Source organism: Drosophila simulans, unplaced genomic scaffold (genome assembly GCF_016746395.2).
Source record: "Drosophila simulans strain w501 unplaced genomic scaffold, Prin_Dsim_3.1 Segkk87_quiver_pilon, whole genome shotgun sequence".
NCBI lineage: Eukaryota > Metazoa > Arthropoda > Insecta > Diptera > Drosophilidae > Drosophila > Drosophila simulans.
In genome coordinates this window covers 813,849-826,219 of record NW_025416883.1, presented here as the reverse complement: position 1 = coordinate 826,219, position 12,371 = coordinate 813,849, and the positions used below count along the sequence as shown (strand labels likewise).

The 12,371-nt window shown below is 38.0% G+C and overlaps 1 protein-coding gene across 3 annotated transcripts in view; it reads right to left on the bottom strand.

Annotated features, from left to right (window-relative positions):
- Nucleotides 1-429: 429 nt before the first annotated feature.
- Nucleotides 430-12,371, bottom strand: part of LOC27207425 (proton-associated sugar transporter A) — a 135,454-nt gene continuing 123,512 nt past the window's right edge. For all 3 annotated transcript variants that reach the window (XM_039298337.2, XM_039298336.2, XM_039298335.2), the window contains exon 8: nt 430-707. In XM_039298337.2, the coding sequence (XP_039154271.1) occupies nt 477-707 (231 nt within the window). In that variant the 3' untranslated portion in view covers nt 430-476. The remainder of the gene's footprint in view (nt 708-12,371) is intronic.

Here is a 12,371-nt window from a genome sequence, read left to right as displayed (position 1 = left end):
TTTTGTTAAAGCTTATCTCCCTCGTCCACAGGATTGTAACTCGCGTGAACCTCTAGAGGTTATCAAGGCTTTCGATCCTACCTGGTCTGAAATCGACTTTAATTATAAAAGAAATTCTTATAAATTTTCGAAGTCCACAAACCAAATTACAATAACGCCAAAACTTGACTGACATAAATTGAGCTCCAGCTGCAGCAAGACCAGCAGGCTTTTAAAAGTGGTAGTATTGCATTTCGTTGCGATTCTGCGTTAGGCGTCGTTATGGATTCATCCTAGACACGTAAAATCGAAAAGAGTAATGAAGCGAGTGAATGAAGCAACATACCTTAAATGGTTACAGATTCCATTTATAAAGAAATAGATAATTAAATCTACATGTACTGTTACATGTTTAAAGATTATAAAAATATATAATTATAAAAAAATACATTTAAGCAAGCTATATGTTTCAGTTTATTATTTCGTTCGTAGTATGCTTATAGATCTAAATACATAATTCGTGTAGCGGACAAGGCACCACAAAAACTAAGAAAACTGGCGGTACCAATAACAGCTGTTGTAGTTCCCGATATTTTAATAATAGTTCCCATACATAAGGATAAAAGAAATTGGGCCAAGAAAACCATGCTACTTATGATAGCCACATCAGTACCCAATCCACGCAATCCTGATCCAAGTTTCGCTGCACCGTTTTTATCCAATTCAAACTGAAATGAGAAGAACGATAAATATTTAAAAACTTACATTTTATAAATGTTTTTTTATATAATTTTGCCGACGGCAAAACAATTAAACCCCTTCGGATAGAGCGGTTAATTTTTTTTAAAAGCCTTTTCTTCTGGTATTGACAATATCTCAATATTTTAAATGGCAAATATTAATAAAATATTTAAGAAGGTTTTTAACAATTGAGAAAGTCATAATAGTAATGCAAATATTTGCCTAGTTGAATTAGAAGTGAACTATAATAATATGAAATATCTAATTATCTTGATTTCGACCATTCATCGTATGACATTCTACGTTATTTGCTTGCTAATATTAATATTTATTATTAATATTTTTTCATCATGTTATCTTAAAATTATTTCTGCTCGTTTGCCAATGTACATTGCGAACATGTGATTGTGAACAGCTTTATTTACAATCGAGTTTTTCCCTAGTTCCACCTCCATATATTTGTTTGAAACACTTTTAATTCCTAAAATTCTAAACATCTAGGCAACAGTTCTTTCCTCAATTGGCCTATATGCCACAAGCACCTTGATGGGCTTATAACCCACCACGGCAACAACAGCAATATTACAGAAGTAGCAAATAACCACAGGGAAACCACTTTTCGGCACCCCCTCCACGCCCATCGGCTCCAAAGCCCCAAGCGCGGCCGGAACCAATGGATATAGATCAAAGTATGCAGACAAGACGTATAAACTACATGAACAGACCTTTTAATGGAACCATAACTAAAAGACCATTGGCACAGCAGACATTTGAACAGACTGACAAAAGACAAAGGAACTTCCATGTGACAACTGAGGACGAACAGCAATAGCTGGAAAACGCAGAGCAATATGTGTCTGAAGTTGAGGGAGTATCAGCTTCCGAATATAGTGAGGCACAAGAATATGATCAAGAACAGGAGCTAGACAACAACGAACCATTGGAATCCTACTTCGTTGGTCTTAATTTTTCAGAGTAACATCCTCCTCCTTACTGTATAATCGGTGAGCGAGGAATGATCAAAATGCTGATAGACACAGGCTCCAATAAAAATTACATACACCAAAAATATGCAACAAATCCAAAAAAAAAAAAAAAAAATGAAAAACCTTTCCATGTAAGATATGTTGGCGGCACCGTTTTAGTGACTCACCACGTAATAGCCAACCCGTTCGGGTTCAAAAACAGTAGCCTCAAATTTTTCCTCTTGTCAGCACTCGAGTCCTTTGAGGCGCTGATAGGAAATGACACAATAAGAGAAATAGGAATAGACATATTTTCAAGGCAATTCATAATGATAGCAAACAAACTAAAAATTAAAATAATTCAACAACCCTCACAAGGAGTAAACAATCTCCGACTAGAACACTCCAATAACAATCAACAACAAATTATGAAAAAGATCTGCTCAGAATTCCCAAAACAGTTTAATAACCCAAACGAAACATTAACGTAGTGGTAGTGGTAGCAACGATTAGGAGTACTAACACCGACCCTATCTATTCAAGACACTATCCTTATCCAGAAGCACTCAGGAAAGAAGTAGGGAAACAAATACAAGAGCTACTCGAAAATGGAGTCATAAGACCATCACGATCGCCCTACAACTCTCCGATATGGATCGTACCTAAGAAGGTAGATGCATCGGGACAAAAAATTTCAGAATGGTGATTGATTATAGGAAGTTGAATATGGCCACCATTCCCGATAGGTACCCGATCCCAGACATTAATTTTGACCTTGCTCAGTTAGGAAAAAACTGGTTCTTTTCCGTTATAGATTTAAAAAGCGGTTTCCATCAGATTCCCTCAAGGAAATCCGACATAGAGACAACGTCGGTGTAAGATGCTTCGTCTATATAGTCGATATCATCCTATTTAGCAAAACAGAAGAACAGCATGCAAGCGACATTAGTAAAATTTTCCGAACTTTAGACGAGGCAAATATGAAGGCTAAGTTAAGTGCAAGTGCGAATTAAAAAAAAATAGAATTCCTGGGATTTTTGATAGCAGACGGTGGAATTAAAACAAATCCAGAAAAAGTAAGAGCTATCGCAGAATTCCCTATTCCCAAGACACTTAAAGACCTTCGATCCTTTTTGGGACTTTTAGGGTTTTATCGGCGTTTCATAAAAAACTACACAAAACTGGCTAAACCCCTTTCAGGCCTTTTAAGAGGGGAGGAGGGCCGAGGCCGAATCTCCAAGACTGTTTCAAGCAAAACTCCAATGAGTCTCGATGAGAATGCAATGGACGCTTTTATGAAGCTAAAGAAAACTCTTGCATCTGAGGAAGTTATGTTAATTCACCCTAACTTAAAAAAGGAATTCCAACTGACAACGGACGCCTCAGACTATGTAATCATCAGACATCATGTAATCAAGCAGTATTTTCCCAAAAAGATAGACCCATAATGTTTATTTGAAGAACTCTGAGTAAAGCCGAGGAGCACTACGCTCCAAACAAAAAAGTGATGCGTGCCATCACATGGGCGGTACTGACACTCCGCAATTACCTCTACAGTTCCACTTAAGTAAAGATTTTCACAGACCAAGAATCACTCGCGTATGCCACAAGTCCCAAAATTAGGAATGACCAAATGAAGCGCTGGAAAGCAATTCTTGAAGAATATAATCATGACCTTTTACACAAGCCAGGGAAATCAAACGTAGTAGCAGACGCGTTAAGTAGACCACCCATTCAAACAAACGATGAAATAAACACCATCACCGTACCAGTTCACAGTAGTAACAGCTCGCCAGAAAGTCTAATTCCAGTGGCTACGGAGCCACTAAACGTCTTTAAGAATCAAATCGTTGAAATCTTCAAAAAACGACTAAACCCTTCTGTTATAAATGGACACTCGGACGAAAGCACAAGACACAAGAAATATACCCGCAGCATTTTAGTATATTCAGGACCAAATTTTCATAAAAAATTTTGACTGACCTAACGGACGAAACGGATCAGGAAAATAGAATGATTAACGAACACAAAAGAGCTCATCGTAGTGCAAAAGAAAATAAACAGCAAATATTAGAAATATAATATTGAGAAAATCGTAAAAGAATGCAGAGTCTGTAAAGAACACAAATACGAGAGACATCCGAATAAACCCGAAATACAGAGAACACCTATACCCCAATGTCCAGGTCAAATTGTCCACATCGACCTGTACTTGACCTGTAAACAAGTTGTCCTAACCGCGATTGATAAATTTTCTAAATATGCGCAAGCGAAAATCGTAAAATGTAGTGCGACCCAACATGTAAAACAATACCAAAAATCGTGGTAATAGATAACGAAAAATCGCAAAGTTCAGGTCCAATAATGAGAATAATGCAGGAGAAATATAATATAGAAGTGTATAAAACTCCACCCTACCATAGCACAGCAAACTCACAAATCGAACTTTTCCATTCAACCTTAACTGAAGTCATGAGATGTCAAAAGGCAGAAAAACTCCATAGCTCCATAAGAGATATTATAAGCAGATCTATAATTAAATTCAATTACTCTATACCAGACAAGAAACCATTGAAAAAATAATAAATAATAAGGAGAAAGATTTAGAATTCCACAACGAAACAAAAGACTTTGTAAAAACCTATAAGGCCGGTGACGAAATTTACGTAAAGAACAACAAAAGATTGGGAACAAAGCTGTCATCTAGATACAAGAAGGAAATAGTAAAAGAGGACAGGAACACAACTGTTTTGACAGAAACAGGAAGAGTTTTTTACAAAGGACTAATACGAAACTGAAACTTCATTTACAGGTTTTTACTGGCTGCATGCACAGCTGAAGTACACATAATTGACAATACCAATTCCGAAATAGTAACGCTGACGACTGGACTAGAAAAAGTACAGACAGGAAATTTTCGATTAATTCATGTGATTGATCTCGAACAATACCAGAACACTCTTGAAAAAATCAACGTCACAGCAAACTAAAATCGTATGACCCAATACTATTTATTTATGGAGGAAGTTAAGAAATCCCAAACATTAATCGACAATCTAAGAGTTAAGAGTAAGAAGAAAAGGCACATCGAAATTTTAGGTAGCGAATGGAAATGGTTAGCCGGATCTCCAGATAGCAGGGATTTCGATATAATACAGGAGAAGATTACCGGAGTATTGACAAACAATAATAACCAAGTAATTTTAAAAATAGCTATAATAGAAAAGATAAATAACATTATCCAGGTTACCAATAGCATTACCAACAGTCTCAAATATGAGGGAAATGCACAAAGAGACATGAGTACCACCAATATGTTCCAGACCCAATGCTAAAAGAAGAAATGCTGAATCTCAGCATGCCAATCCAGTCCTCTTATATTAGGCGATGATGAAATTAGACAGATAAAGAAGGTACTAGAAATAGATCAAATGCCATATGTCAATTTCGAAGAAGCTATGCATATAACGGAGAGAAGTACAGCGAGCAATGTTTATATACGTCATAAAATTTCCCATAACAAATTCCGCACTTTGCAGCGAGATATTGATTAAGCCAGTTAGAATCTAACAATATGTCAATAAAATAGAAAGCGAAAATATAATTAAATGTAAGGAAAAACTTTTCTCAAAAATTGTAAACTGTAATAAATACAATGAAATAACTATCTGTAAACATAGAAATATAAGAGAAATAATCAATACGCCCTGCCTACCAAACTTACTAAAAGGGAAACCTGCCAACTGCACCAGAACAAATAACCAACACGTCCCTCAGGTGGAAGTGTTGCTACCAGGGACCATCATTACGGGAGGACCACCAACCTCAATGGTACGTTTCTCGTAACCTACAACAATTCCACCATAGAAGCAAAGGGACAAAAATTCGGACCTAAAGATACCGTCTACGCCAAGCTAATGCCGGCAATCTTGCAATCTGAAGTGGTCATAACCCAAGTCAAAGAGAAATTATCATTGGAGCTGATGAAAGAATTAAATGCCAATAACATCAATACGATAAGTTTACTGAAGACGACATCACACCTAGTCGACATATCTTTTGGAGGGGTTATTACCATCATTATCATCTTGGCCCTAATATGAATGACGATCAAGATCAAAATTGCCGAAACTCCTGTCAGAATCAATACGGTAAAGTTAATGCTTCAATCAATATTTCAGCTTTATTTCAATAAATTTTGCCACACAGGGCTGTAATGTATAAAAAGAACGGCGGCAGTGCCCGTATCGAACCGATAAAGAGTTAAAGTGCATCACAGCAGTACCGGTGTGTTCAACACTTAATTTGTAACTGACTTTGCTATGCAGAAGGTAAATGAGCAAGTTTCACAAAATAAAGATTTAAAGAGCTGTGCTCGCTCTCTATTGAGAGAGAGGAACATAGCACAAAGGGGAATGCAAAATCTATAGCTGCACAGAGCAATGTGTAAGAGTGATAAAATAAAATAACTCAAATTTAAAAAAGCGTGAACCTCCAGAGTGAAAAGACGTGCTTTCATCGAGCTCCGTATAAAATCACTTGATTTAATAATATGAAACATATAAATAAATCGAAAGCGAAAGAGACGCTATTGGCAATGTTAAATTGCTAATTGCGCGCCCAGCGGCAAAAAAAAGCAAGACGAGCGCCGACTCTCTTTGCACCGGAACAATGTGACAGTGATGTGTCGTGTCTGACGCGCGCGAGCTCAAAATCATCCACCCGGTCAATGACCTAGCACCTGCAAAATGCAAACGATTGCGGTCGTGCTCACCACTGCTTATGACTGCACGAAATGAACCCGAACGCACTGAGAGCGTATCTCCCAAGCTCTCCCCATTCCAAACGGTGTCAAGTTCTTTAGCTATCAGTACAGCAATCACGATATGTACTGCAACTGCACCTTTAGCAACAATAACTGCAATAACAACTGCAACAGCACCAACATCAAATCTATGCTCAAAACCGACAAAACAAAACAAAAAACTTTATGAAACAGGGCTGGATCGCTACATCCAAAGCGAAAGCTAAGCCCACAACATAAGCAGGCTGGTAATCAGCCGAAAATAAATCGAGCCAACGCCTCCAATGACTCAAAATCAAATAGGTTTGCACTATTGGATGACTGCGAAGTGCAGGAGCAGGGGCAGAAGAAGATAAAGCCCCCACCAATATATATACGTGAGAAAACATCAAGTGCGCTGGTTAACAAGCTAGCTGCAATTATCGGAGAAAGCAAGTTCCATGTTATACCTCTTACTAAGGGTAACATACAAGAAACGAAAGTGCAGACTCAGGATGAGTCTAGGCACCGATCAGTGACCAAGTTTCTGGACGAAGCTGGGAAGAATTACCTACCAGCTGAAAAGTGCAAAAGGATTGCAGGTTGTCATTAAAGGAATAAAGTCATCAGTGACAGCACCCGAAATTATCGCGGCACTAAAGGAGAAGAACTTCAACGCCAAAACGGTGATAAACATTCTCAACAGGAACAAAGAGCCGCAGACACTCTTTAAAGTCGAACTGGAGCCATCGAGTCAGAAAAACAACAAAAATGAAGTACATCCTATATATAAGCTACAGTATGTACTGCACCGAAGAATAACTGTAGTAGAGCCACACAAGCGCAGGCAACCTGTGCAGTGCACCAACTGTCAAGAATATGGCCACACCAAAGCGTACTGCACCCTAAAATCCATCTGCGTCGCTTGCAGCGATGCCCACAGTACTGTAAACTGTCCTAAGAATGAAAACGACAGTTCAATTAAGTTATGCAGCAACTGTGGCGAAAAACACACAGCCAATTTTCGAGGATGCATTGTTTACACGGAACTCAAGAGTCGCCTAAACAAACGAGTGGATTCAGCTCGAGATCGTATTACACCAACAACTCACAAAGTAATGGAACCGACTACAACTAACATCCCTTCGTATTTGCAAGTATACTAAAATCAGGGATCAAAGTACCGACAGCAGTCACCTCCAGCATCCAGCATAAAATTCACCAAATAAACACAAATAAACACACAGAACATGCAACAGCAGCCTATTGGCGTTGAAGCGATTATGCTCTCGATGCAGCAAAGCATGAAAGACTTCATGACCTTCATGCAAGAAACTATGCAAGAGCTTATGAGGAGCCAAAACATCCTTATTCAAATGCTCGTTTCTTCTAAAACAGGATAATGACTCCCTTAATAATAGCTACCTGGAACGTCAATGGCGTTTCGCGGCACAAGCTAGAACTTGCTCAGTTCTTAGCCGACAGAAACATTGACGTTATGCTACTCTCAGAGACTCACCTTACCGAAAAGTACAACTTCCAAATACCAGGATATAAATTTTACTTTACGAATCACCCGGATAGCAAGGTCCATGGAGGCACTGGGATACTAATACGATTGCGAATTAAGCACCACTTTCTTGGTAATTGGCAAGAAGACTGCAGTACCTCTATAAACCTCCAATGCCATAACGTTGATCTCTTGTTGATGGGCTTATAACCCACCACGGCAACAACAGCAATATTACAGAAGTAGCAAATAACCACAGGGAAACCACTTTTCGGCACCCCCTCCACGCCCATCGGCTCCAAAGCCCCAAGCGCGGCCGGAACCAATGGATATAGATCAAAGTATGCAGACAAGACGTATAAACTACATGAACAGACCTTTTAATGGAACCATAACTAAAAGACCATTGGCACAGCAGACATTTGAACAGACTGACAAAAGACAAAGGAACTTCCATGTGACAACTGAGGACGAACAGCAATAGCTGGAAAACGCAGAGCAATATGTGTCTGAAGTTGAGGGAGTATCAGCTTCCGAATATAGTGAGGCACAAGAATATGTTCAAGAACAGGAGCTAGACAACAACGAACCATTGGAATCCTACTTCGTTGGTCTTAATTTTTCAGAGTAACATCCTCCTCCTTACTGTATAATCGGTGAGCGAGGAATGATCATACACCAAAAATATGCAACAAATCCAAAAAAAAAAAAAAAAAAATGAAAAACCTTTCCATGTAAGATATGTTGGCGGCACCGTTTTAGTGACTCACCACGTAATAGCCAACCCGTTCGGGTTCAAAAACAGTAACCTCAAATTTTTCCTCTTGACAGCACTCGAGTCCTTTGAGGCGCTGATAGGAAATGACACAATAAGAGAAATAGGAATAGACATATTTTCAAGGCAATTCATAATGATAGCAAACAAACTAAAAATTAAAATAATTCAACAACCCTCACAAGGAGTAAACAATCTCCGACTAGAACACTCCAATAACAATCAACAACAAATTATGAAAAAGATCTGCTCAGAATTCCCAAAACAGTTTAATAACCCAAACGAAACATTAACGCTTACAACAAAAGTGGTAGCAACGATTAGGAGTACTAACACCGACCCTATCTATTCAAGACACTATCTTTATCCAGAAGCACTCAGGAAAGAAGTAGGGAAACAAATACAAGAGCTACTCGAAAATGGAGTCATAAGACCATCACGATCGCCCTACAACTCTCCGATATGGATCGTACCTAAGAAGGTAGATGCATCGGGACAAAAAATTTCAGAATGGTGATTGATTATAGGAAGTTGAATATGGCCACCATTCCCGATAGGTACCCGATCCCAGACATTAATTTTGACCTTGCTCAGTTAGGAAAAAACTGGTTCTTTTCCGTTATAGATTTAAAAAGCGGTTTCCATCAGATTCCCTCAAGGAAATCCGACATAGAGACAACGTCGGTGTAAGATGCTTCGTCTATATAGTCGATATCATCCTATTTAGCAAAACAGAAGAACAGCATGCAAGCGACATTAGTAAAATTTTCCGAACTTTAGACGAGGCAAATATGAAGGCTAAGTTAAGTGCAAGTGCGAATTAAAAAAAATAGAATTCCTGGGATTTTTTATAGCAGATGGTGGAATTAAAACAAATCCAGAAAAAGTAAGAGCTATCGCAGAATTCCCTATTCCCAAGACACTTAAAGACCTTCGATCCTTTTTGGGACTTTTAGGGTTTTATCGGCGTTTCATAAAAAACTACGCAAAACTGGCTAAACCCCTTTCAGGCCTTTTAAGAGGGGAGGAGGGCCGAGGCCGAATCTCCAAGACTGTTTCAAGCAAAACTCCAATGAGTCTCGATGAGAATGCAATGGACGCTTTTATGAAGCTAAAGAAAACTCTTGCATCTGAGGAAGTTATGTTAATTCACCCTAACTTAAAAAAGGAATTCCAACTGACAACGGACGCCTCAGACTATGTAATCATCAGACATCATGTAATCAAGCAGTATTTTCCCAAAAAGATAGACCCATAATGTTTATTTGAAGAACTCTGAGTAAAGCCGAGGAGCACTACGCTCCAAACAAAAAAGTGATGCGTGCCATCACATGGGCGGTACTGACACTCCGCAATTACCTCTACAGTTCCACTTAAGTAAAGATTTTCACAGACCAAGAATCACTCGCGTATGCCACAAGTCCCAAAATTAGGAATGACCAAATGAAGCGCTGGAAAGCAATCCTTGAAGAATATAATCATGACCTTTTACACAAGCCAGGGAAATCAAACGTAGTAGCAGACGCGTTAAGTAGACCACCCATTCAAACAAACGATGAAATAAACACCATCACCGTACCAGTTCACAGTAGTAATAGCTCGCCAGAAAGTCTAATTCCAGTGGCTACGGAGCCACTAAACGTCTTTAAGAATCAAATCGTTGAAATCTTCAAAAAACGACTAAACCCTTCTGTTATAAATGGACACTCGGACGAAAGCACAAGACACAAGAAATATACCCGCAGCATTTTAGTATATTCAGGACCAAATTTTCATAAAAAATTTTGACTGACCTAACGGACGAAACGGATCAGGAAAATAGAATGATTAACGAACACAAAAGAGCTCATCGTAGTGCAAAAGAAAATAAACAGCAAATATTAGAAATATAATATTGAGAAAATCGTAAAAGAATGCAGAGTCTGTAAAGAACACAAATACGAGAGACATCCGAATAAACCCGAAATACAGAGAACACCTATACCCCAATGTCCAGGTCAAATTGTCCACATCGACCTGTACTTGACCTGTAAACAAGTTGTCCTAACCGCGATTGATAAATTTTCTAAATATGCGCAAGCGAAAATCGTAAAATGTAGTGCGACCCAACATGTAAAACAATACCAAAAATCGTGGTAATAGATAACGAAAAATCGCAAAGTTCAGGTCCAATAATGAGAATAATGCAGGAGAAATATAATATAGAAGTGTATAAAACTCCACCCTACCATAGCACAGCAAACGCACAAATCGAACTTTTCCATTCAACCTTAACTGAAGTCATGAGTTGTCAAAAGGCAGAAAAACTCCATAGCTCCATAAGAGATATTATAAGCAGATCTATAATTAAATTCAATTACTCTATACCAGACAAGAAACCATTGAAAAAATAATAAATAATAAGGAGAAAGATTTAGAATTCCACAACGAAACAAAAGACTTTGTAAAAACCTATAAGGCCGGTGACGAAATTTACGTAAAGAACAACAAAAGATTGGGAACAAAGCTGTCATCTAGATACAAGAAGGAAATAGTAAAAGAGGACAGGAACACAACTGTTTTGACAGAAACAGGAAGAGTTTTTTACAAAGGACTAATACGAAACTGAAACTTCATTTACAGGTTTTTACTGGCTGCATGCACAGCTGAAGTACACATAATTGACAATACCAATTCCGAAATAGTAACGCTGACGACTGGACTAGAAAAAGTACAGACAGGAAATTTTCGATTAATTCATGTGATTGATCTCGAACAATACCAGAACACTCTTGAAAAAATCAACGTCACAGCAAACTAAAATCGTATGACCCAATACTATTTATTTATGGAGGAAGTTAAGAAATCCCAAACATTAATCGACAATCTAAGAGTTAAAAGTAAGAAGAAAAGGCACATCGAAATTTTAGGTAGCGAATGGAAATGGTTAGCCGGATCTCCAGATAGCAGGGATTTCGATATAATACAGGAGAAGATTACCGGAGTATTGACAAACAATAATAACCAAGTAATTTTAAAAATAGCTATAATAGAAAAGATAAATAACATTATCCAGGTTACCAATAGCATTACCAACAGTCTCAAATATGAGGGAAATGCACAAAGAGACATGAGTACCACCAATATGTTCCAGACCCAATGCTAAAAGAAGAAATGCTGAATCTCAGCATGCCAATCCAGTCCTCTTATATTAGGCGATGATGAAATTAGACAGATAAAGAAGGTACTAGAAATAGATCAAATGCCATATGTCAATTTCGAAGAAGCTATGCATATAACGGAGAGAAGTACAGCGAGCAATGTTTATATACGTCATAAAATTTCCCATAACAAATTCCGCACTTTGCAGCGAGATATTGATTAAGCCAGTTAGAATCTAACAATATGTCAATAAAATAGAAAGCGAAAATATAATTAAATGTAAGGAAAAACTTTTCTCAAAAATTGTAAACTGTAATAAATACAATGAAATAACTATCTGTAAACATAGAAATATAAGAGAAATAATCAATACGCCCTGCCTACCAAACTTACTAAAAGGGAAACCTGCCAACTGCACCAGAACAAATAACCAACACGTCCCTCAGGTGGAAGTGTTGCTACCAGGGACCATCATTA